The sequence below is a fragment of the Aethalodelphis obliquidens genome, unplaced genomic scaffold, assembly GCF_003676395.1.
Source record: "Aethalodelphis obliquidens isolate GAN/ISIS:26980383/991018 unplaced genomic scaffold, ASM367639v1 scaffold72, whole genome shotgun sequence".
NCBI lineage: Eukaryota > Metazoa > Chordata > Mammalia > Artiodactyla > Delphinidae > Aethalodelphis > Aethalodelphis obliquidens.
Genome location: NW_020838016.1, coordinates 5,707,990 through 5,735,419, shown reverse-complemented (window position 1 = coordinate 5,735,419; position 27,430 = coordinate 5,707,990). Strand labels below are relative to the sequence as shown.

General features: G+C 40.2%; 1 protein-coding gene across 5 annotated transcripts in view; it reads right to left on the bottom strand.

The window, feature by feature from the left end:
* Positions 1–27,430, bottom strand: part of ARMC8 (armadillo repeat containing 8) — a 107,455-nt gene that overhangs the window by 15,131 nt on the left and 64,894 nt on the right. For all 5 annotated transcript variants that reach the window (XR_003429727.1, XM_027091715.1, XM_027091712.1 and 2 more), the window contains 6 exons: positions 16,702–16,784; positions 16,309–16,390; positions 12,188–12,274; positions 8,360–8,452; positions 5,645–5,794; positions 4,859–4,954 (listed from right to left, as the gene is read on the bottom strand). Coding sequence is in view for 4 of the 5 variants with exons in the window: in XM_027091715.1 (XP_026947516.1) it covers positions 4,859–4,954; positions 5,645–5,794; positions 8,360–8,452; positions 12,188–12,274; positions 16,309–16,390; positions 16,702–16,784 (591 nt within the window). In the remaining variant the exon portion in view is untranslated. The remainder of the gene's footprint in view (positions 1–4,858; positions 4,955–5,644; positions 5,795–8,359; positions 8,453–12,187; positions 12,275–16,308; positions 16,391–16,701; positions 16,785–27,430) is intronic.

Here is a 27,430-nt window from a genome sequence, read left to right as displayed (position 1 = left end):
GGGAGGGAGATGCAATAGGGAAGAGATATGGGAACATATGTATATGTATAACTGATTCACTTTGTTATAAAGCAGAAACCAACACACCATTGCAAAGCAATTATACTCTAATAAAGATGTAAAAAAAAAAAAAAAACAGAACGGAGAAAGTACTAAGTGCATTTGTGTGATAATGCAAGGGTCAGGGAAGGCTTCTTGGAGGAAGTGACACTGAGTCCAGGAGCAGAGTAAGGAATTACTCAAAGAAAGTGACGAGAGGTGGAGATGGTGCCTGGATTCAAATAATTTTCTCCAATTTTAACCTTTCTCTTTGCTAGACTTAAGCTAATTAAGCTTGCAGGTTATAGCTAACTGAGGAGAATGTTTTCTTACTATGGCCCAAACCCTCAGATATCTTAAAGGGTGTGTGATCTTATTTTTCCTAGATTATAGCACTGCAGTAACTAGAGTGTTAAGGAGTGAGTCCTGAGGTTTGAACCAAAAAAGGCTGCCTCTAGGATACAGGAAACAGAAAATGCAATTTATGATCCAAGGCACTGGGGGACTATTCATTCGTACTTAAATCATGAAGAGGAGACCTTGATATGCCCCAGAAGTGGGAGAGAGATGATCTGAGGAAGACATCAGATTTCACAGTGATCCGGTACATGGTGAGCCTGTCAGAAGTCTTGACATGCACAACACCCTTGAATTTTTCAGGACTGAGGGGAAAGCAAGGGGGAAAAACAGATTTGGACTCTAACCATGGAAGAGAATTTAGACTCACCTAGGGAAGAACTACCCCTCTCTTACCTACTAAGACAGTGGGTATAAGGGGGGATTTCAGGAAATAGTCCTCAGAATAGCCTTGGCCAGCAAGATAGGCAAGTGATTCCCCTTCTTGGAGTGTTAGAATACACCTATGCATCCTCAGGCTTGTCCAGCATGGCAGAGTGACCTAGAGTTCTGCTTTGAAGCCCACGTACTCCTTCTGTAAATATTCTCAGGAGACAAGAAACCAAATCTTAAAGAGACTGATTTAGTTCATGGGCCAAGCCAATTTAACACATGAGCTAGGGAGCAGAGATAAAAGCAACACACACACACACTCATATGAACAACTGGAATCAATGATATAGAGGTAATGATTGGCAAATTATGGCCTGTGGACCAAATACAACCCAACCCAATGCCTGTTTTGGTAAATAAAGTTTTACTGGAAGACAGCCATGTCTACGTGCTTACACACATTGTCTATACCTGCTTTCAGGTTAGAAGAGCACAGATGAATGGATAAAGAAGATGTGGCACATATATAAAATGGAATATTACTCAGCCATAAAAAAACCTGAAACTGAGTTATTTGTAGTGAGGTGGATGGACCTAGAGTCTGTCATATAGAGTGAAGTAAGTCAGAAAGAGAAAAACAAATACTATATGCTAACACATACATATGGAATCTAAGAAAAAAAAAAGGGTCATGAAGAACCTAGGGGTAAGACGGGAATAAAGACACAGACCTACTAGAGAATGGACTTGAGGATATGGGGAGGGAGAAGGGTAAGCTGTGACAAAGTGAGAGAGTGGCATGGACATATATACACTACCAAACGTAAAATAGCTAGCTAGTGGGAAGCAGCCACATAGCACAGGGAGATCAGCTCAGTGTTTTGTGACCACCTAGGGGGGGGGGATGGGGGGGGGGGGGGGGAGGGAGACGCAAGAGGGGAGAGATATGGGGATATATGTATAACTGATTCACTTTGTTATAAAGCAGAAACTAAAACACCATTGTAAAGCAATTATACTCCAATAAAGATGTTAAAAAAAAAAAAGTACAGTTGAGAAGTTGCTACAGAAACTGTATAGCCTGCAAAACTTAAAATACCTGTCTTGCCCTTTGTAGAAAGTTTGCCAACCCCTGAAATAGACAATAGAAAAATAAAGGGGGGGGGAAATCAATGAAACTGAAGCTGCTTCTTGGAGAAGATCAATAAAATTGATAAACCTCTAGACAGACTGAATCAGGAAAAAAGGAATTACCAATATAAAGTACAAAAGACAGTTCACTGCAAAGAATACTACAGACTTTAAAAACATAAGAGAATATTTTGAACAATTTTATGTTAATAAATTTGAAAACATAGATGAAATGGACAAATTTCTTGAAAGACATAATGTCAAAGCTCACTCAAGAAGAAACAGATAAACTGAATAGTTCTATTTCTATAAAAGAAATTGAATTTGTAGCTAAACACCTTTCCACAAAAGAAACACCAGGTCTAGATGGCTTCACTGGTACATACCACCATAATTTGAGAAAGAAAGAAGACCAATTCTTCACAAATTTTCTTGCAGAAAATTGAAGAGAACACTTCCACCTCATTCCCCGAGGCAAGCATTACTCCAATATCAAAAACCAGACAAAGACATCACAAGAAAGCTATTCACCAATATCATGAATATAGATGTGAAACATTCCTCACCAAATTTCAGTAAATTGAATCCAACAACATATGTAAAGGGTAATATATAATGACATTTTAATATGGTATATATCTATTTAGATCTTAGATTGCTTTCTTTATCAGTGTTTTATAGTTTTCAGCAAACAGATCCTGCACATAATTTGTGAGACTTATACATAGTTTCATTTTTTTCTGAGCTATTGTAAACGATAGTGTTTTTAAAATTTTAATTTCTACTTGTTCATGCTAGTATATAAAAATACAATTGATTCTTCTTGTGCCCTTGGTTAACTCACTGACTAGTTTTAGCTTGACTCCATGACATTTTCTACACAGACTTTCATGTTGTCTGGGAAGAGTTTTATTTCTTCCTTTACAATCTGTATGCCTTTTATTTCTTTTTCTTGCCTTACTGTACTCGATAGCAGTTTCAGTATGATGTTGAATAGGAGTGGTAACAATGGAATACTTGTCTTGTTCCTGATCTAAGGACAGTGATAGATATGCTCGCCATTTTGATCATGGTAATTGTCTCATGGTATTTATATATGTCAACTTATCACACTGTATGCTTTAAATACATGTATCTTATTGTATATCAATATATCTCAATAAAAACGGAAGAAAAGAATGTATCTTTTGATACTTTTGAGAAGAATTAAACTTCTAGCTAAAAACCAGACAGTTTAAGCCTCCCCAGAGTCACCTACTTCTGGACCATCACCCAAATCTGTGAGAGGGTATCATTGTTTCCTGCCAAAACACCCCATTGTTGTTGGCCTTTTCTTTTGCCTTCATCCAAATCTTGCCTCACCTTTCTACCTTGCTTCGCTTTTCAAGTTCGTGGAATTCTATCTAGGTGAGCTGTCTTTGTAAACAAATTTCTATGCTCTCCAGGTAGAACAGTTTATTTTGAACACTGCCTCTTCTTTATTGTTGTGTTCCAGAAACAAATCTCATTCACCCTAATTTCAGTGATGCCTACAAGATCATAGTTTTTCTGTGTTAAATTTTTGTTAAGCAAAAAACATAGTTGTTTATTACTGAATTTCAGTAGAAATCACCTAAAACATCCATCTTAAAAGCACTTTGTCAAATCTATCACCTTTTTTGCTCACAAATTCCAACACGGCTCCCAAGTCCTACCACTCTTGCTTCCTGGACTGTTCTTCTGAAGCCTGATGAACTACCCTAACTCAGGAACACAGAGGATAAGGAGCGTGGGCCCTGCAGTTAGACTTTGGGTCCAACTCTCCATGATGACCTTGGGCAAGTTTCTTCCATACATATAAGTGTACAGCTCAACGAGCTGTGAAATGAACACACCCATGTAGCCAACATTTATGTCAGAAAGCTGAATATTACCATAACTTCAGATCTTGTGTTAAAAATTTAAGTTTGCAGGTGACTTTTCCTTTTATGACAAAATATATACTATGTTAAAAATCCTATAATAAATCCCAGGAACTATAGAAAAGTAATTCCCAAACTGTCTCCTGATGAACGCATAGCCTCTGTATTTTCATGCCTACCTTAAACTTGCCCTATTGAAACACAACAGAAAGTAGGGGTATGAGATAGAAATAAGGAACTGGGAAGCATGAGAATAAAGAAATAAAAGATGTCTCCAGGGCTTCCCTGGTGGCGCAGTGGTTGAGAGTCCGCCTGCCGATGCAGGGGAAACGGGTTTGTGCCCTGGTCCGGGGCCACAACAAAGAGAGGGCCAAGTACCCCACCACAAAAAAAAAAAAAAAAAAAAAAAAAGATGTCTCCAGCATAAGGGATTATTTCATCAGGGAATTGTAGGAATTTGAGTTCAGAGCATGGTGATATAGAGGGCTAGAAGCAGTGAATCCTGGAGAAAGGATTCACTCTAGGATGGTCAGAGGTGGCCATCCCTGTAGAGACGAATAGTATGTACAGAGCGTGACACAGAGGGTAAAAGTATAGACTCTGGTCATGTTTTCTTCCATTCCAAGAGGAGGAATTCTTTTTTTTCTTTTTTCTTTTGCGGTATGCAGGCCTCTCACTGCTGTGGCCTCTCTCGTTGCAGAGCACAGGCTCCTGACGCGCAGGCTCAGCGGCCATGGCTCACCAGCCCAGTCGCTCCGCGGCATGTGGGATCTTCCCGGACCGGGGCACGAACCCGTGTCCCCTGCATCGGCAGGCGGACTCTCAACCACTGAGCCACCAGGGAAGCCCCAAGAGGAGGAATTCTTGAAGAGAGTTTAAGGGGTGGTGAAGGATATCTCCCCTCAGAACTTTCTTGTCTCTACAGCACCTCTGATCTCAGCACCCTGTCTTTTGCAGACTTGAATATTTCAGGAGACTCCTAACTACGATATCTCTTGGCACTCACACTCAGAAGATATTCCTACAAAAAAAAAAAAAAAAAAAAAAGGAACACATACCTGCTCTTTGACCTCAATGTTATGTTCCCCTTCCAAAATAAGGGTGACAGCTTGCATAATTTGCTTTCCATGAGTACTCATTATTTTATCTATGTGCTGCAAAACAATGGGAAACCCACAATTATGATTTGGAGAACAAAGAAAAAGACCATAGAAAAGAACAGAAGACTTCCAAAAGTTAAACAATGTACAGAGAAGACTCAGAAAACAAGTGAGGCACAGAGAAGGGAACCACCCACATTTCTTTATCTGCCTGAAGGCCGCTGACCCTGTTGCTCAGGGAACATTAGAGAACAACAAGAAAGACCCCACACCAAGGCTCAGCCTCTCCTGCTGTGACATATGCCCACTGCTCTCCATGCTGACACCTTCAGAGGTCAATCCAGTCAATGTGGGCGGGGCAGGGAGGTATCTACGCAATAGCACTGAGAAGGAGTCTCTAAAGGGAAAGAAGCTGAAGCCCCAGAGATAAGTCATTTAGGCAGACGAGAAAACCCATCCTGGCCAGCAAATCAAGTAACAAGTCAAGGCAGGCTCCCATCCAGCATGGAGGAACGAGAGGAGAGGCAGTGCAGGAGTGGAGGGTTAGGTGGCCATATGGTGAAACAGCTCCCAGAACACCTATGAAGGTGACAGGTCTAAACATCAACTCCTGGCTTCTCTGGGAAGGGGCAGCATTTGAATCACACTTCTGGGCAGATGTTGATGGGAGCAGAGAGGCAGGGCAATGTTTTGTGATGCATATGCAGGGGTAGCTAATCTGGAAACCTGGGTGATTTTACTTACTGGGCGAGTAGAGAGGAGATTTCTAAGAAGGCCCAATGTCTTCATCAGCACATTCAAATCTGAATCTGATAATAACCGGAATAGCTGTTCAGTACTCAAGCTTCGTAAAATATCTGCTTTTATTTTTTGTTCAGCCTGAAATGCCATATTCTGAAAGGATTAAAGAAGTTTCAAGAATCATGCCTATATTTGCATTATTAAATTATATTTTAATAGTAATTCTGATAATTTTCAAAGTATAAACAGAATCTGCAGAAAATCCTTAAGGTTAAGTCACATCATTTTTCTGACTCCTGTTAATCACCTATAATTCTGTCTGTCAGAAGAAAGATAACTGTCACTCCTATACATACTCCTCTATGAGCACTATGACCACTTCCTGACACGGCATTTGCATGTCTTAAGATTTCTCAAATAAATACAAAATCTACTATTATATTTTTTAAAATTCAATTTATTTAAATTAAAAAACCAAATGCTTCACCCATTTCTCCCATCCCCACCCTTACCTCTGGCAACCACCAATCTGTTCTCTGTATCTATGAGCTTGGTTACTTTTGAGAATATCCTTCTGGTCATCATGTTGCTTGTGTGCACTTTAATAACAAAATGACTACTGACAACTATACTGTGCCATGCACTTTGAGAAAGACTTAAATGTACTCCCTTATTATGCATGAAAATAAGTAGTGTTTTTTTTTTTTTTTTTGCGGTGCGCGGGCCTCTCTCTGTTGTGGCCTCTCCCGTTGTGGAGCACAGGCTCCGGATGCGCAGGCTCAGCGGCCATGGCTCACGGGCCCAGCCGCTCCGTGGCATGTGGGATCTTCCCGGACCAGGGCACGAACCCGCGTCCCCTGCATCGGCAGGCGGACTCTCAACCACTGCGCCACCAGGGAAGCCCAGTAGTGGGTTTTGTTAACTTTACTGGCAGAAAACACCTACTGTGTTCACAGTTCTATGCTAGGTGCTGATCCACTGGACCACATCATGCAGGAAGCTCTCGGGGGTAGGAGGTGTATCCAACCTACTAGCAGCCCCAGATGGGCAGGAGCTGTTTTGCTCCTTTTTCTCCTTTTTGGACACATTATGGATTATCCCACCTTAACCTAAAGCTATAATAGGTCTGAAAGAAAAAAAAAACATGGCTGATTCCAAATAATTCATACATCAACTTTTGGTATAAAAAAATCTCTTGTAAACTAGAAACGTATTATAATATGTGGTTATTGCCCTCCAGGAACTTCTTAAAATTAAGGATCTAAGACATATGAAAGATCAAGTTACCTAATAACACAAGGCAACATGGCAGAGCAAAAAGAGTACTGAGTTGGGTGTCAAGATACCCAGGCCAAAGAGAATTCCAAGGTTTTTATATTTTGTGGACAGAGAACATAATAACTGATAATATGGAAACTGATGACAATAAGATAGTTAATATGAATTTGAGGAGTGGGATAAATTCAATTTTCAACATTAAAACTGTGCTTGTCAGGGAGCCCTGAAATGAAGTCCCATTAGCCATTTAAGTGACAGACCTGGTGAATAGGGTACAGTTCCATCTGGATACGTATACTCCAAAGCAACTTCTTCTATTAGGGGGAGTTGAACCCATGAGAATAGATGAAGTCCCTGAAACTGTAGTGTAAAGGGAAGTAGAAACTGGGAACTGAAACTCGGGGGAATGTTCTCTGAGAAAGAGGTTGAAAAGGAGGCTAAGTACAAAGGGAGGTGAAAAAAAAAAAAATTAAGTCCTGGGAAAGAGTTTCAAGAAAGAGAAGTGCCAAAAGCTGGTAAGTTAAGGAGAAAAATAACTGAATCTACTACATTCAGTGCTTTCTTGGAAGATGATTATTTCCACCCAAAGTTTGTGTGAAAAGACAGCAGATATAGCACAGTACAGGGAGATGAATATGGGCTTGGGACAGGTTCAGAACCCATTTCCATCATTTATTAGCTGTGAGGCCTTAGATGATTCATTTACCTTCTACGTTCCAGTTTCCCAATTGTAAGGTGGATATATACCAATATAATGTAAAATAAAAATTAGAGATAGCAAATATGAAACACCTAGTTTAGTGTCTGGCACACAGTATTGAATTATAACTACTCTAATTATGTTTAAAAACTTCATGGAGAATTACTCTATTTTCAATTTCAATAAATTTTATTTAAAAAAATTGTAAGGAAAAATGGTTCTCTGACTTCATAGTTATATAGTTTTAGAATTCAGATTATTATAAATTATTTACTAGAAACTGTTAAGAAATCCTTGAGCATGTATACCCCAATTCTGTTACCTTGGGGAAGTTATTTAATGGCTCTGTGCTTAGCTTACCCACCTGTAAAATATGTGTACTCTCTAGCTTATTTCACAAAGACGTTATAAAGGAGACACGAAAGTACTTTGTAAAGTAGGCAGCGCTATACAGATATCAATACGTTCATGAGGAGGAAAACCTTTTTTTCCCCAAAATTAGATGTCAAGTTTCAACACCTGTCTGCTTTTCTTAACAAACAGGAGAACCGAGGAACACAGTGGCCAAGCAACTTGCTTACATTTGAATCTGAAAGGTGAATGAAGTCTTCTAGGTCCTAAGTCTTTAGAAAACTGGGCCAAAAGAGCAAGATTTTTAAAAAAGAAAATTCCAGACATTTCAAAAACACATTCTTTAGTTTTAACTTTGATAACTGCTCCCTTCTCTTTGTGAAACATACCATTAAAGCCCAAATTCCATTCACTCGTAAAGCAGGATTTTCACTTTGGGTTAATCCACAAAGTAGCTCTACAGCTCCCGATTCTAAAATTGGCTGTGATTGGAAAGGAGAAAAAACAGTTTTAAAGTCAGGTTTGTTAACTAAGTGTATATATACCCTGGCACTCTGATTCCTATTTCTTTCCTACTCTTACCCAATTCCAAGCAACCTTCACAAAGCAGGCAGTGAGGCAGCCATAAAGATCACCTTGATTCCCATCTTACCCCTAGGTTCTTCATGACATTTTTCTTTTTCTTAGATTCCATATATATGTGTTAGCATGCAGTATCTGTCTTTCTCTTTCTGACTTACTTCACTCTGTATGACGTAAAATAGATAGCTAGTGGGAAGCAGCCGCATAGCACAGGGAGATCAGCTCGGTGCTTTGTGTCCACCTAGAGGGGTGGGATAGGGAGGGTGGGAGGGAGGGAGACGCAAGAGGGAAGAGATATGGGGACATATGTATATGTATAACTGATTCACTTTGTTATAAAGCAGAAACTAACACACCATTGTAAAGCAATTATACTCCAATAAAGATGAAAAAACAAACAAACAAAAAGAATAAGAATGATGGAAAAAAATCTTAAAAAAAAAATCACCTTGAGAAGGTCAAGAACGATGACTCTCTCACAAATCCAAAAACCAAAATAAACCCTGTTGTTTCCTTTTTCTCTGTAGTCCTGAAAGGCTCAGGAGATACCCTAATTATGTGTACGTTTCACACATACCCTTATGATCCCATTACCTATCCATATTCTTCTCACCCTCCTCTGAGAGGGCCACCCCTGCTTCATGCAGCATGTGTCTCAGGTGTCCTTTACAAGTTGTGACTATGAAGCAATATGGCTGGTTTAGAATGGAACTGTCTTCCTTACAAATTGCTTATCTTATTCATCAATATGCTGTAGAATTCATCTTTTAGAACTACTTTCAGGACTATCTATCAATCATACAAGCAAAACAGTCTTGTACTTTTATGGTCATATCACATTTTATACCTAAAATAGCATGTGTTAGTCTGACTACTTAACTTATGATACTTGGCTGAAAATAGGTTTTGGTAGTTTCTAAAAAATTCAAGCCTTAGAGGACTGATGTACCATCACTAACAAATGCTTAGAAGGCCATCTTTCAAGTGGATTCTAGAAATGTCTTAAGCAATGCAGATTTATATACAAATTGTGCAGTTTTTTAAAAAAATGTTTTATTTTGAAATAAGTTAAACTTATAAAATAGCAAGACTAATATAAGGAACTTCCATATATTCTTCTCCCAGATTCACCAATTTTTTAAAACATCTTTATTGGAGTATAATTGCTTTACAATGTTGTGTTAGTTTCTGCTATATGACAAACTGTATCAGTTATATGTATACATACATCCCCATATCCCCTCCCTCTTGCATCTCCCTCCCACCCTCCCTATCCCACCCCTCTAGGTGGTCACAAAGTACTGAGCTGATCTCCCTGGGCCATGTAGCTGCTTCCCACTAGCTATCTATTTTACATTTGGTAGGGTACATATGTCACTGTTACTCCTCTCTCACTTCGTTCCAGCTTACCCTTCCCCCTCCCTGTGTCCTCAGGTCCATTCTGTACATCTGCGTCTTTATTCCTGTCCTGCCCCTAGGTTCATCAGAACCTTTTTTTTCCCCGCACAGACTCCATATATATGTGTTAGCATACGGTTATTTTTTGCGGTACGCGGGCCTCTCACTGTTGTGGCCTCTCCTGTTGCGGAGCACAGGCTCCGGATGCGCAGGCTCAGCGGCCATGGCTCACGGGCCCAGCCGCTTCACGGCATGTGGGATCTTCCCGGACCGGGGCACGAACCCGCGTCCCCTGCATCGGCAGGCGGACTCTCAACCACTGCGCCACCAGGGAAGCCCTAGCATATGGTATTTGTTTTTCTCTTTCTGACTTACTTCACTCTGTATAATAGACTCTAGGTCCATCCACCTCACTACAAATAACTCAGTTTCGTTTCCTTTTATGGCTGAGTAATATTCCATTGTATATACGTGTCACATCTTCTTTATCCATTCATCTGTCGATGGACAATTAGGTTGCTTCCATGTCCTGGCTATTGTAAATAGAGCTGCAATGAACATTGTAGTACATGACTCTTTTTGAATTTTGGTCTTCTCAGAGTATATGCCCAGTAGTGGGATTGCTGGGTCATATGGTAGTTCTATTTGTAGTTTTTTAAGGAACCTCCATACTGTTCTCCATAGTGGCTATCAGTTTACATTCCCACCAACAGTACAAGAGGGTTTCCTTTTCTCCACACCCTCTCCAGCATTTATTCTTTGTAGATTTTTTGATGATGGCCATTCTGACCTGTGTGAGGTGATACTTCACTGTAGTTTTGATCTGCATTTCTCTAATGATTAGTGATGTTGAGCATCCTTTCATGTGTTTGTTGGCAATCTGTATACCAGATTCACCAATTTTTAACATTGCCATATTTATCATTATGTCTCTCATTCTACACACCCATATCCACATTATTTGTCTTTTTCTGAACCCTTTGAAAGTAGAATGCAGGCATCATGCCACTTTACCCTTAATACTTCAATAAGTATTTCCTAAGAACAAGGATATTCTCTTAGATAACCAAAGAACACTTACCAAATTCAGAGAAACTGACATTACAACAATACTTTTTTTGAATCTATAGTCCATATTCCCATTTTGGCAACTGGCCCAATAAATGCTCTTATACCATTTCCTTCCCTTCCAGTTAAGAGTCCAGCTTATTTTTAATATTAAAAAATCAATCATATTAACGATCCTATACCTGAGTTCATCTAACTTACTTTCTAACCAGACCCTAAATATTCTGAAGGTGGATCTGAGGCAACACAAGAGCTGTCCAGGATGATTAACAGTGTTGCACTGACTGCAGCCAGATCACCCTCAGCCGAGACCCCCACCACCAGGGCAGAGGAACAGACAAAAGCTCTGGTATCCTATCTCGCCTTCCCCTTCCTTCAGAACAGCTGAAGGAAGTTGTTTCTCCCTTTTCGTTCCAAGATTTCTGCTTGCTGAATAGTTGTCTCTGAATCTCCACCTTGTTAGTAATGTCTTCCTAACAGTCAAAAGCCTGAAGGTGTTACAATGTAGAAAGACATTCATCAAAATGGGACGACTAAATGTACTTAATAAAGGATAGTGTCTAAACCTAGTTCACGATTGGGCAGGCCAGGGATATTTTAACACGATAAAACTAAATCTGTAAGGTTTCCCCCCTCCTTTATTAAAGTTTATTTCCATTTCCCTATTATAAAAATAATGCATGCTCAAACAATTTATAAAATGCATAAAAGAAGGGGAAAAAAATCCCCAAATGCAATCCTTCCCTAAACAACTACCATTACCATTAAAAATTAAAAAGATTATTTTCCAATGCCAGCATTTACCTCTTGAAATGACTTGTAATCCTGGTTTACAAAATTGGGTCTTAATGTATTCTTTAGTAAATATAATTTGAAAATAGTCTATTACTTGTGTAATTATTTCCTACATTTGCAGTTGTAGGCAGTTTAGATTGACTGCAAGCTGTAATATCTTTTAAATACACTTCATATGCCAGGCAGAAAAGGGATAAGAGGAAATGATAATCATATTTTTAAATGATTTAATACGCACCCCCAAACCAAACAATTCAGAAATAGTTTTTAAGCACCAATCCTCAAATTTCAATGTCAACTACTGTGAAAACTATTTAACTAAACTCTAGGTAGGCCGGGCAAAAGTCATCTAGGAAGAGAAAATCAACACTAACCTCTTTACTTGGAGAAAATTCAAGAAGAAGATTACATAACATGGAAGACGCTACTACTAGGATTTCATCTGGTGCATTTTGTAAAACCTGTGGGATTAAAAATAAAAGATACTATTAATGGTTTGCAACCATGGGGGTAAGATCACAAGAATAAATGAGAACAAAAACAATTTATCTTTCAAACTGATTTCTCATATTGGAGAGATAGTTAGGAAAGATCCACTTGACATCGAGTGAAACTTTACATAGTGCTGTCATTATGACTGACTAAGGCCCTCACATCTATCTTGCTGGAGGAGAAGCTACAGCCCCACTTCCAGGATGGGGGCTGCTACATGGAAAAGGAGATAGACACAAGTCAGGGAGCGGGTGCTCTATGTAAAAAGTTTGAAGACCACAGAACTGCTTTAGGGCAAGTTAACCCAATTTACTCCACCATATTCAGGCCACTTATGAAACCACAGAATTGCCCGAGGACCTGAGACTTTCTGATGTCTCTGGAAAGACTTGTTTGACTAGGAACATGGATGGATCAAGCTACTACTCAGGCAGGGCAAGGTGGGGAACTGGTTCTCAGGACTGGAATCACACAGTCCTGGTTCCAACCCTCACTCCTCCACTTACTAGACGTGTGAACTTAAGCACATTTCTTAACCTCTCTGAGCCTTCAAATTGAGGAAAATAACACTTCCTTGATGGGACTATTTAAGATTAAATGTGATTTGGTGAATAATAAGGGAAGCGGCATAGCATCACAGTTAAGAACACAGAATGCTTGAGTGCAAATTTCAGCTTAACCACTAACTAGGTGTATGAATTCCTTGGTTATGAAATGGGGATAATAATAGTGTCTGCTTCATAGAATTTATGTGAAAATTAATATATGAAAAGATTTTACAACAGTAATTGTCACACAGTAATGGTTATATAAATAAGGTTTTAAAAAAGGTAACTTACTGCCATAATTGTTGTTATCAGGCACATAGCAGTTATACAGCAAACTAACTGCCATGGACTCTTACTGAACTCAGAAAACAACACAGCATGATGACAAAGGTTCGTTGCCATTAGCTATTATCAGAACCTCCTCTTTCTAGATTCTAAGAGAGAAGACTTCAAAAACACTACCACGTATACGCAATATCCACTTCAAATAAATCCTTTGCATTTGGAATCAGATCAGGATGAGGCTTATGATCCCAAAAGTAATCCTAGGAGCTCTAGTTACGCAAGTGGAAATGGATCATCACAAAAAATTCAGAGAGTTAAATATATTATCAGCTAAATCAAGTCTGAGGTTTCCAAGTTAAGAACAAGCAAGAATTACAAAATGGAAGCAGTTCTCCTAAGATACTGTGTTTTAACTCTTCTGTGAATCATTAGCTAGTTGATAAAGATCACATCTCATATACCATGCAGGCTGATCTCTGTGTGTGCCACAACCCACTTTAACACCCTTTTCACCCTTCCCTTCCTTTGCCATGCCCTTCCTATGTCTCTCAGGTATATACTCTATCCATGCCTTAAGGCTGTCCCATTCCAGAAGCCTCCTTGGAGCCCTTCCTATCAGAAGTCATCCTATCCTCCCCTGAGTGCCCACTGCTACTGTCTGTGACCTCTCTTAGGGTCCTTACTACTGTTCACTTTCAAATTCTTTGTGCAGCCCTGCCAACCTCTTTTCCTACTAACAAATTTAAGCTTCTTGAAGGAATAATCTATAATAATATCTATAGTCTAATTTATCCAGGCCTGTATCAACTAAATGGCATTGCACAAAGTGGGTGCTCAATGAATGCTTTTGAATTAAGACAAATAATCATTTTCCAAAATTATACTACTTAGAATCATTGACTGAAATAAGTGAGCGCCTATCAAGGCTTTTAAAAAGTTGCTTTGTTTCTGGTCTATGTGCTGGGGAATTTGCAATCATATGAATTCAGAGCAGGGTATTTTTTGGGGAGGGGCATTCTGTGTTTTGTTAAGAAGAAAAAAATGACTTTAAAAATGTGTAACTTTTAAAAGAAACATTAATAAATGGCTATTACTTGTTTTAAAAAGTTGCTTTGCTTGACATGATTCACTTTTTAAAGTATTATTTACTGTTTTAGAGCTTAATCTGCTTTTGTAAGTTTCATTTTCAAATTACATAATAAATTAAAACAGAAAAGATTCTATGAAATTCTTAAAAGCATTTACTCACTACAGTATAAGATATAACATGTGAAATTCAGAAGTTGACATCTAACACTGACCAAACAGAATTTCACCAAAATAAGAACAAAAAATAATCACAAATAAAAGTTTTAGCTAAAATCAAATGTCTGCTCTCTTGTGGTTTGCTAACCAACATTTAAAAACATGGAAAAGCAAAGGGGAAAAAGAATCAATAGACATGCAAACAGCCTCTGAACTAAGAGACACCTAAAAGTATCTGAAATAAATCACTCATTTACTTCCAGGCTTTTAATACTATACTTTAAATGTGCAACATAGTAGTAGTTTGATAGTAATTATACCCACACGTAACCAAGTGCTCAAAATCCTTTTAGACTGCTCACCAGACCTTTGTGCAGGTAGAACTAGTCAAAAACCATATGTTGCTTCTTTCTGATTCATATGAGAGAGGGGTACCAAGCTGAGCAATCAGAGAAAATGGCTCCAGAGAAAATATTTGGCAGTTATTTTGGGAAACAGGAGAGCACTTTTAAAAATCTTGAATGGGGACTTCCCTGGTGGCACGGTGGTTAAGAATCCGCCTGCCAATGCAGGGCACACGGGTTCAAGCTCTGGTCCGGGAAGATCCCACATGTCGCGGAGCAACTAAGCCCGCACGCCACAACTACTCAGCCTGTGCTCTAGAGCCCGCAAACCACAACTACTGAGCCCACGTGCCACAACTACTGGAGCCCACGTGCCACAACTGCTAAAGCCCACGCGCCTAGAGCCCGTGCTCCGCAACAAGAGAAGCCACCGCAGTGAGAAGCCTGTGCACCGCAACAAAGAGTAGCCCCCGCTCGCTGCAACTAGAGAAAGCCCCCACACAGCAACGGAGACCCAACGCAGCCAAAAAAAAAAAAAAGTTAAAGTGATATGTTTAAGAAAATTGTTTTGAATGGACAGAATCAATAAATCAAGATTAAGCTGCTATGAAAAAGGTGCAATCTAAGAACAAGCAAGAGTGGCAACAGTAAAATCCCTTTACTAAGGAGAGCGTAATGTTTCTGTTCACGCTACTCCTCTCTGGAAAATCCTCCTGGCTTCCTTTTGCATTCAAAGCTACTTTGTAATCTTCCTGCCTGAAGCCTCCCCCAACTATTTCTACCATACTTATGCCTCTATTATAACCTGAGGCTTTAAGCTGGGGGCAAGAGCTCTGCAGTAAAAAGTTTTGGTAGACTTACTGTGCCCAGAGGCTTTCACAGTAGATACTAAAAAGCAAAACAAAAAACCAAAAGCTTAAACAAATAAATCTGTTGATTAAATGCAAGGTGTATAGTTACTTAAAAAAAAGAAAAAAAGGTGGTGAGACTAAGTTGACCCGTGGTTCTATACTGTATCAGGGATAACATTATTAGTAGCAACCTGTGCATATTCTAAGTCTCAATTCAGATAATTATTTGACCTAAACCACCTTTTTCTTTTTTTTTTTTGGCCCTCAAGGAAAGACCTTTAGGTCTTAACAAAGAAGTCATTCTGGAATAGAGAGACAAGAAGTAATAATTGTTTTAAAAAATATCCAGGGATTGCCAAAAGACTAAGAGCAGGTTATATCTGTAAATGGCTGATTCCTTTCTTTTTTATAACTAAAAATTACAAAGATGACTCTGGATATAAGTCTAAAGTGTAATACGAGACACACAGGGAGATCAGATGAGTAACTAGAGTTTCATTTGATGAAAGAAAGCCAGGCATGTACTTCCCCTGTCACACACGAGATGCTGACCTCAGAAATACATTCTGCACGTTCTAAAGAGGCTTAAAACATCACATCTGAGGAGATAAATGTTCAAAACGCTTTAACATAAAAATCAGACACACTCCTAGACCAGAGAGTGCTGTCAGCTACCTCGCACACTAAAGGCTCGGTGGGAATAGGTGTGGACTTGCTGCTTTCTTCTTACCTTCATTAAAGGTTTCCACACGGCGTGATCCTGGAAACTGGTTCGAAGCTGCTGCACAGATCTAGATAAACTGTGCAAACATCTACAAAGAATAATCAAAATTAGCTTCACAAGAAGCCGAAACTTTTACTTTTCAAACACACTGCTTGGCATTGCACAATTACTAATATACACTTCAAGTTTATCTACAGACATCGTTAATTCAACTACTTCAGGACTTCACAGGCTTTTCAGGCTAGCTTCTCTGTTAAATAGTGTTACGCACTGTATGAATTCACCTGAGAATACTTTCAAGTAACATTTGGATTCTGTGCTTACTCGGTGAAGGTCCGGAAAGGAAACAGGTTAAACACACGGCAAAGGATTTTTATTCAGGCCATTTAAAGCTCATACCTGACGGCAGCTAACCGCACCTTGACACTAGACTCAGACAAGCCAGTCACAATTCGGTCCATCATATTTTCAGTCTCAATGATCTGGAGAAAAAGGTTAATGCTGCATAAATAACAACACGAAGATGACAAACTTCACTGCTTGTAAATGCAAGTATGTTAATGTCCATTTTAAGTTAATGTTTTCAGCAAGAGTTTTTGCCTCTGGAACAACCATTCTGCAGTGGGGGCAGGCAGCTCATCAGAAAGGTAGGGCTACCGCACCAAGGACCTGCCAGACTGAATGACAGGCTTATGGGCAGATTATGTTTCTTCATTTATTTTTAAAGACACTTAAAACAATAATTACATGTGATAAATATTGCAGAGGTGTTGCATAAACAGTATTGAGAAAAAGCAAGATACGACTGAACTACCATTGGGCAGGTTCCTGCCAGAGTTTCTCCTGCCAGAGTGAGTTTCTTGAAAAATCATGGTCCACACTCAGCCCTTATGAAAAGAAATCTGTGGGTTTCTGACAGAGCCACCCTGTGGCTACTTTCCTCCCAAGCAAGTGGAAATTAAGCTAAATATTTAGAAAAGTAATCCTTGCCAACTTTCACTGTAGCACCAAGTCCTGCTACATGTAATCGTTACAATCATGAAGCTTTATTATTTTTTTGAAATTTAAAAACAAGATAGCCTACGATTTTCCTTCATTAAACAATGCATAGATACAAAATAGTGTGTGGAAGAAATTAAGTTTAATTTGTGTGGTCCTACGGAAATATAGCATATTAAGAAAAAATGCTAATGCTATCAAAACACAAATATTAACAAAAACAACTATTATTTGTTGAGTACTTCTGTGTGCCAGGCATTGTGCTAATAAGCATGTTACATTATGTGACTTAAGCCTTTTGTAGGCATTATTATTCCTCATCAGCACATTAGGAAATTGAAGATTCTAGATAATCCAGAGTTTGCTTAGGATCACGGAGCTGAGACAGGAATCCAGGCATCTGACTCTGGAGTCCTTATGCTCAGCTATGCTTGTAACACTGCCCTGGTTAGAGTAGTCCTGTGCTCATCAGGTAGTTCCCAGTGTGGGCAACACATTAATGGGAGTCATTACTTTCACCTGGGAGAACACCTGGCTGGGGGAACATGTAGGAAGATCACCTGTGGAGTTTAACAAAGTCCCAGGCCAATTAAATCAGATTCTCTGTGGCGGGGCCTAGGCACCTGTAGTTTTTTAAAAAGCTCCTCAGTTAGAGTCCAGTGTGCAGGCAAGGTTGAGGGTCACTGCCCTAGACTAAAATGAGAGGAGTTACAGGCTGACCTCAGAACAGGAGAGGGTGAGAAATCTCAGGATGTTCAAGCCGAATGGGAAGAGAAGAAAACAGAGTTGAAATGAACAGTGCCTGAGAGAAGATTACCAACTATTAGGAACAGAGAACCACACTGCAGTTGTAGGGCAGGAGGAATGGTCATTTTTTAAAAACATAGTGATTTGCAGGTTCCGAGGTGGCTGAAGAAAACTTACATATTGATCTATTTCTCACTCCAGACCAAACCTAATCTCACCGTTACCTTTATGCACATCCACCCTCTGTCCTCATTGTCACTTCCAGCCCCGGAACGTCTGCCTATCTATCGGACCCTCATATGCCTTTCTTTCTCACCTGGATGCCCTGCTCAGATACTCCACATATTAGATTCCTTTCCACTGTCCTCCCACAACTCATTCCTGCTTCAGATCCCAAACTGCCGGTATTACAGTAGAAAAACCACCAAACCCGGCTGCCTGGTCTCTCAGGGTACGCCATCCCCCCTCAGTGGAGTCCTCACTGAGGGCCCGCCAGCCTTGCACTCCCCTGCAGGAGACTCCCACACTCCTTAGGATGTTTACCTCCTACCTCTAATGCTTCCTACCTCCCTCACACCCTCAGTCCCTCTGAGCTCACCTCATTTTTGCAGGGACATTGCTTTCTTTCTGGGACACAAGTTGCCTCAACTTCCCCCTTCTCATTAACGTGTCTCCATACCTCTCTTCTTCACTCCCGTATTGTTGAAGCTGGGTACTTACAGCTCAAATCCCTGCCCCCTCCCCCACCCCTCTTTCTTGCATCTTTACTCTGCCCCACGCCACTGGATCCTCTTCCTCAGCCTGCCCCACCTCCCACTCCCACTCCTATTTAAAAGACGTAAGTGCCCAAACATTAACCTCTTTAAGCTACAGACCTCTCACCCCTTCCCCTCCTTAAATGGACATGTGTCCCAAAGCTCTGTTCATCCTTACTCTACTTAAATGACACTGTTGTGACATCAAAATCAGCTTGATATGGGTAATTCTCTTTCCTGACCTCTAGCTTCATATTTCCAACTGCCTGCTAAACACAAACGTAAGTTCCACAATGTTTGGTGGAACGTCTAACTCATTATGTCCCATACTGAGTTTATCTTCCCTCCCTAAGCCTGCCCTTTCCCTACATCTGTCTGTCTGTCGCTCTGATACTGTTATTATTCTCCCAGTCACCCAGGCACTATATTTGTGTTACTTTTGACTCCATCTCTTCCTGAATACCCAATCAAGTGATTTTGCACTGTACACCTTATGTTCATTTCTTTACCACTCTCAGTCCAATAAACTAGTTAGGACCTTATTACTATTTGTTTGGGATTATAGTGTTTTCCAAGTTATCTAATCTTTTGTGCTACAGCAACTGTCAAAGACTGGTTGACTGACAGGTTACTTCAGTCAAGGACTAGCCACTGTTCTTGAAAAAGACAAGGCCAAACCAGGACCTTTAGCATGGGAAGGAAATTAAAACTTGGGGCAAAAGTCTTAGGCACTGGATAGCTAGATGCAGAAGTCTGAAAGCTCCTTCCCAGTGGCTTGGGAAATAAATTTTACTTGAGAATAAGAAGGGATAACTTGGGAGAAACAGCTGCCTGTACTGAGTGTAACTACATTATCAGAAAATAAAGTGATGGGGGCTGGGGCAGAGACAGGGACACATGATTACTCTCCAAGAACTGAGAAATACTATTAGACTGGCTTCTGGTGCTTAAGAAACCTGGGCATGGGAAAGACTTGAAAGAGACTTCTGGATAATATTGACCGGCCACATCTAACCAAAGATGTAAATCTGTCAAGGCACAGGACAGGTGTAGCAATCATGTAGGCATATAGACTCGCTCTATGCTTCTGAGCAACTCAATTGACCTCTCTGGGCCTTCAGTAAAATGAGAGGATAGAGCAATGATTATTTTACCTCCAATTCTTTGCAGTCAGGTAAATAAAAATTGTGTTAGTCTGTTTGGGCAAAACTATCATGTTGTTCAGAAGTGACACGGGAAGCAAGGCTGGTTAGAAGAGACTGGAGATAGTGCAGGACAGGGGGACAAAATCAGGGATTAGGCAAGGAAGGGCAAACAGGGCACAGCTCCTATTTACATACCCGCATTCACCTATTCAGCAAATATCTGAGTGTCCACTGAGTGCTAGGCATGGTTTTAAAACTGGAAGATACAATGCGGGAGACAGAGCCCTTGTTCCCACCAAACTTACAGTGTTGAACAAGCAAGTGCAATTAACTATTCAAGTGCTATGCCACTTGAATCCATGTCAGAAAGAGCTGACACAGGCCATCGGGCTTAAGGCAAACAGAGTGAAATAAGCACATAAGCTAAGTAGGGAAAGCATCCATTGTCAAGAATGGGAGTTTTACTATAGGCTGGGAAGTGGCCATTAATGACCTTACCAGAGAATGTTCTGGCTCAGGCCAGAGGACACTGGAGAACTATGTTAGTGGTCAGTCACTGCAACATAGAGTGGAGCTTTGAGCTTTCTCTCGTTTCTTGGAGGTGTGGTGGCTGACACTTTGGGCTGGAGGATAGCTATAGGTGGCTGGAAAACTTTTCTCCTGATTTAGGATATAAAACAGTAGGACTATCTGGAAGTATATTCCCTTCGGACTACAGGTCATAGTCTATCAAAATATCTGCAGTAGGAGGCCAAGATTTGCAACTAAATTCGTCATGGAGGAACTTCAGTAACGCTACTAGGTTTCCAGAAAGCACACTACTTGAGTGTCTGATCTACTTTCTCCATCAAGATATCAGTCAGGGAGCAAGTGGGTGAAAATGATGCAAAATCAGAATGTGAAATGAATCTAGGATTCTAATCCAGAAGAGTATCCTAAGAGGCTACGTGAATGAGCAACATGATCTAACCGCAATTGTAGCCTTGAGGCTACTGAGAGTGCCTATGCAGGGATAAAAGGAGAATTACAGTGAGTACACTAAGCAAAATGAGGATAAAAATGTGATTAGGAGGTAGGGAGAGGTTTGGAATCAAATCCACAGAAAAAGTTTTCAGGTCAGCTGGGAAGGAACTGGCAGTGGCTGCTGCCATAGCCCTCTGACCCACATGAAGGTCTAACAGAGCACTAGGTAGCTTCTCAGATCTGGGCTTGGAAAGCCAAGTACAACAAAACACATTTTCAACGACCCCAGTACCGTGCTGTAAAGCCTTGATAATAACGGACAGCCAAGTCCTAGCCCCCACAAAGGATCTTTAGGTCCTTCCAGGATATAAGAGCAATGCCAAGCGGGGCTTGAAGTTGTTGTGCCTCATGATTCTTGTTGGAGATTCCTCAGCCATAGCTCAGCAAATATACCCTGCGGCATAGCTTGTTGAATCTGCTTTAAAAGAGAGAGACAGAGAGAGAGAGAATACACAGACACTGTGCCTGGCCGGGAGGAATATCAGTAGTGGCCTGAATCCTCAGAGTGGAGGAGCCATCTCTCTCTCTCTGCTCTTTTAGAGGACTGGTTTGTACATTTGACTACAGAATTAAATCCCACAAGGTATGCTGTACCCTAAACTGACCACACTTTAGGCCAATGGACTAGGTGCTGTGGACCTCTCTGCTGGTGTCTTCATAACTACATGCTTTTGCTAAGCTTTCTGTCTCTGACATTGCAGCTCTTGTAGGAGTAGATGAAGATCTACTGGAACAGCATCTGAGGCCCCTGTCTCGGGACAGGAGATCCCTACAGCCTCGGGGAGAGAAGGGGAGTCAGCTTAGAGGGTCATGGGGAAAATGCAGAGCCCAGATAATCCTAAGGCAGAGGTTCATGGCACACATGGGAATGTTAACAAGATAAAGGTGGCCTTAGCTTAAAAGGGAATTCCCTAGCCCTCCATGAGCACTAGTGGATCCATAATTAAGTTGTGGCCAAGTCATATACCATCTCTTCCTCAGAAAACTGAAGAACTGAAGGATTACAGAGTTAAAACAAATAAACAAACAGAAAGACAAGACACGGCTATTCTTCCAGCAAGACCCAGGATGAAGCATTTTCCAGGTACTACAAACTTCAGTGTGGACTCTGAACTGTGATGAAACCAGATCAAGCAGAAGATGTGGAAAGTGAAACCAGGCAGATTCTTAGTGGTGTCACCAAACTTCTCAGACAATTCAAAGCAGGTGGGCTCGGAGTCAAGGGAGTTGGATTTTCTTAATGTCAATTACTTATGCTAATGTGCACAATGGCCAGGCAAACACAATTTAATTCCAAAGGGGCTTTTGTGAAAGGTTCCTAGAAAGAGTTCCAACAGAGGATAACAAGACAGAACTCTCCAGAGAGTGAAGACTTGGAATCAAACTTTGTAAGTCAGGAGAGGCAGCCATCTAAGATCTAAGATGATAAGGTACCAAATCCAGAAAGTCTAGTTAAAGCAGCAAGGACTAAGCAGTCAAGCAGAGTGTAGCACAAGGAGGTCAGGAAGAAAGAGTAGGTGTGGCACGGAAAAAGGATCTACAAGAGCCCTGAACCTGTTAGCTGTAGATGGCAGTGCTTCAGTTTCATAAGTGTCAATGTAGATGGGTCTCAGGGCACACACTTGCGTCTTTCCTACTTGGGGCCACTTACTTAAGGTCCAGCCCCTCATCTAACTTATCTTTTTTAAAGATGAGCCCTATGAACACAAGATCGGATGACAGTGCAGTCGACTGGCTTTGGAAATGAGGTAGAGGCTGGGAGGAAGGAGAAGGGTTAAGAGATAACAAAGTAAACACTAGAGTGAGATAAACATGTACAGCCAGCTGATCTGGTAGACTGAGTAGCATTGGTAAGGGACTGGGGAGGGATCTATCCTTAAAAATGGAAAACCAACTCTCCTAGGTTTTAGGATGTGACCATTCTGATTTTGCCACAGAATACTTAAGGATATGCTGCCATGCATATCATGGAAATGCTTGAGTACTTAATATTTATAATTCCTGAGTACATCCTCATGCCATGTGCCCTTTATTAAAACAAAACAAAACAAACAAACAAAAACCCCCAAGAGCACATGGCCTTTCATGAATCAAGCAAGGGCAGCTGCAGTGCTTGCTCCTAAACAAGTTCAACTGGGAAACCAATCCGCTTTCTGCATTCTTCTGCATGGCGTTAATGGCAGCAGATACAACTCTCTGAAAGAACTAAATCCATTTACGGCTGTTAATTTTTAGTTGAATAATGTTAAAATCTACAGAGGTCTTAGAAATAAACTCATCCACCTTCTTTAGTTGACAATGAGGTCTTTGAAATTCAGAAATATTAAGTCACTGGTCCAGGTTCTCTAGGCAAATCTGAGGCAGAGCTGGGGCTCCACCTGGTTTTCTTACTTCCAGTGTGAGGTCCTTTCTACTCACTGCACTTAAGGATAAGATTTTTGCTTAGCCTTAGTAACTAAGTTGAGGCCTGAATTTGAAAATGAGGAAAGAAGAAAACTTAAAAAGTCAGCAGTGCTGTGCGAACTACATATTATATACTGACATCCTAGGCCAAAAAAGATAAGCATATACTATAAAAGGCAAGAGAGGTTATCATTAATAAACTGGACTGACAAGGAAAAAAGAAAAGGCACAACTCACAGGACTTACAAGAGAGAAAAATGACAAATCAACCATTCAGCTTGGGTTGGAGTATAAACGCCAAAGGTCAGAGAGGATGCAAGTCAATGAAGAGAAGTTAAGAAAACACTGTGAAGAAACCACCAGAGTGAGTTCCACTGACTTTTAAATTCAATTCCCTTATAATCTGATCTCCATTCTAAAATCAGGATCTAGCTTCAGCAGATACCACCTAAAGAGAACTAATATCCCACTGTTCTCAGGCCACAAGCCCCATCTGCTCTGGATGAGAACTGCAGGTTTTCCCAACCACAGCCTATCCTATGTCATATCTTTGCCACTGCTCCAATTTAAGATTTCTGACATTTTACTCTAGTAAATATTTAAAAAATAAAGGGTAGGGCTTCCCTGGTGGTGCAGTGGTTGAGAGTCTGCCTGCCGATGCAGGGGACACAGGTTCGTGCCCCGGTCCAGGAAGATTCCAGATGCCGTGGAGCAGCTGGGCTCGTGAGCCATGGCCGCTGAGCCTGCGCGTCCGGAGCCTGTGCTCCGCAACGGGAGAGACCACAACAGTGAGAGGCCCGCGTACGGCCAAAAAAAAAAAAAAAAAAAAAGGTAGTTTTTACCAGAGGCTCTTTTTTTTTTTTTTTTCCCTAAAAGATCACAGCTTCTCTTAGGACAGACTACTGATCAAAACATTGTATTCTGGAGTCTCAGCAAACATTTTACAAAGCATTTCTTCCCTTCTCTCAGTCTTCTATTGCTCTTTACATCCACATTCATACCAGACTTCTCTAACTCCACAATCTTGGGAGACAGGGGGTTGGGAGAAATACTGGGTTGGCCCAAAACTTCGTTTGGGTTTTTCTGTAACATCTTAGCCAGGGAAAATGAAAAACAAAACATCATAAGAGTTGATCTGCAGGGCCTCCTTTTGGTCCTTTCTCTTGAAGGCACTGAACTAAATTAACATCTAAGCTCACCTGCAGGTCTAAGCCTGGGAGCAGTTATCACTTCACTTTAGAAGTGGAGGACAAAGAGGAGGGGGTTCTTAGGGTGGGCCTGTTTTTAAGCTTCTATATTTCATTCTTGCTTTTAAGCCTCTTTAAGTGGTATTTTGTAATTTCTACCTCAGGACCTTTTTACCTTCTTAATAGCTGGGAAACTTCATTTATGTTAAATGCTTAGAAGAAAAACTCAAAGTTCTAAACCTTTCTACACTTTAGGGAAAAGTGAGAGAACTCTCTTGGCCCGACCTGTCCTCCTAAAACCAAAAATACAAACACAGTGTGTGAGAAATACTTATAATGTCTAAAAATAAATCAACACTTCCTCTATCAAAAAAATATTTCTCTACACATAAGAGTTCAATTTTTAAAGTTCAACCATTAGCTTTACGGCAGAATAGAACCTAAACAGCTGCTGATTTACACTTTTATTTTAGCACATAAATAAACCCATTATAAGTGACTATTCAAACAACAGAACTAGAAACTTCCCTTCCATCTCTTACTGTTTGCCAGGGATCTGAATGATGCACTGCCCTAAGAACTGTGCAACACAGTGGCCCCGCTCAGCCCCTACCCTACACAAAGCTGTGCACGCCACAGTTTTGTGTAAGACCTGTAGTCTTAATTATCCTACGGGTTGGCTGGCTGAATTCTATTGTCCAGACATACACAATTTACTCAATAAATACAAGCATAGTATCTACCAAATACTGCTTTTATGGAGCTTATATTCCAGTTATGAACATTACAGCTTGATAAGAGATAACTACTAAAAGATTTCAAAATGCTGCCTCAAGTTTAAATCTACTCCATAAGGAAGCTGTCTACAAAATAAAATTCTGAAATGACATCATTAATTCTGGATGCTTCCTTTCCAGAACATTAATTTACAGTGTAATCATGTCAAGATAGTGGACTTAGAAAAACATTTCCAATTATGCAGAAGTAAAACAGATATGGAGATCTTTCATTCCTTAATACCTTGGAAGGAAAAGGTAAGAATGCTTTTAAGTAAACTTCTTTATAGTATATAAATGGACTTCAATTACAGCCTTATTTTAATCATATTTGGGTGGATCGCGGCAAAACCGGCTTTCAATGCAGATGAGACTTTTTACATACACCCAAGGCCCTGGAATTACTACACAGCAATTTAGTGTCTCATTCCTTAGCTGCTTTAAATTGTAAGCTCCCACAAGTACACACTAGTCTTCTGCTTCATTCCTGGGCACGAAGGAGGAGGTGTATCATAAATGCCAGATGAATAAATGGACATGATTAAAGCATCTCATTATCTACTTTGTACCAAAAACTGTGTGAGAGAAAAGACACATTTTCTGAATCTGATATTTTGCAACCAATTAATACAAACTATTAAGTTTTCTGAATTCATAGCACTAATTCAGACTATCACACATTCTCCAGTGACACTTCTCGCCATTTCGTATCATAATTTGGCTCTAGTAATGGCATTTAATTCTACATGAGTAAAGTAATGAAGAGGTTAACAGCATAGGCTTTGGAGTCAGAGAGACTGGGACACGATGCACGGGCTATCACTTATTAGCTGTGTGGTCTTGGTCAAATTACTTGTTTCCTGATCTGCAATAGCTATCTTACAAGGTTGTATAAGGTTTAAGGGAGATAATGTGCTAACGCTGATTATCAGCACAGTGCCCAGCACACAGTAAGTGCTCAATAAATGGTAGTTCTGTTAAATTTCATTTCCCAAACAGATTATCTCTTGATGTAAATACTTAATTACATGCCTTTTACATGCCCCCATACCACCTAACACAAGGCTTTGTATATAGCAAAGGCTGAATGGATATTTGCTTAATAAGGCAACTGGATCTTAATTTTTCTCATTGGCATGGTGAAAAATCTTATTCTGGCAACTCTGCTAATCAATACACAGAATCTAATCTAATACACAGATCAATACACTAATCTAATCTAATACACAGATAATCTTTTGGTTATCCTACCATAACCAAAAGTCATAGTTATTACCCAATTTGTCTGGGTTCTGTCACATGCCAAAATCATTCAAACAAGGGAATCAGCATATAGGAAAGAATCCAGTGACAGTGTTATACTGTCAACATTTGATAATGCCTCTCTTTCAGGAAGTCAGACAACTGATCTCCGCGCCCCACCCCGATCCTGGGCTTTGGTAGGGTCCCATTTCTTTCTGTAGTTCAGTGCGAAGAGGCAAATGGGAAATGCAGTTTTTCGTCAAACTGGTTTATGGTCGTTTCTGTTTAAGCTATGCAGTTTTCGCACAGGGCGGGCAAAGTTTTTCTGCAAAGGGCCAGATGGTAAATATTTTAGTTTAGGCTTTGTGGGCCTTGTGATTGTGCAGCCAACATCTCAACCTGCCACTAGTGCAAAACAGACACAGGCAAACACATAAACAAATCAACGTGGCTATATTCCAATAAAAACTTGATAGACGTTTTGTCAATTATATCTCAATAAAGTTGAAAAAAGATAAAGAGAGAAAAACTTTATGGACACAAATTTGAATTTAATTTACTTTTCACATGTCAGGAAATATTCTTCTTCTTTCGGTTTTCTTCCTCCAACCATTTAAAAATGCAAAAACCATTTTTAGCTCACACGCTACAGGATAATTACATAGGTAATAAGTACCCACAGGATATAGTTTGCTGACTCCTGTGCTAGCATTTTAATCACAGGAAAGAGTGTAGCACTGGTTCTGGTTCTTCATCACAAACTCAATCTTCTCAAGGTCTACTACTCCACAAATTTTATCATCCCAAACATTTCATTCATTTCCAGATAGAAAATTCTTGAAAATCCAACT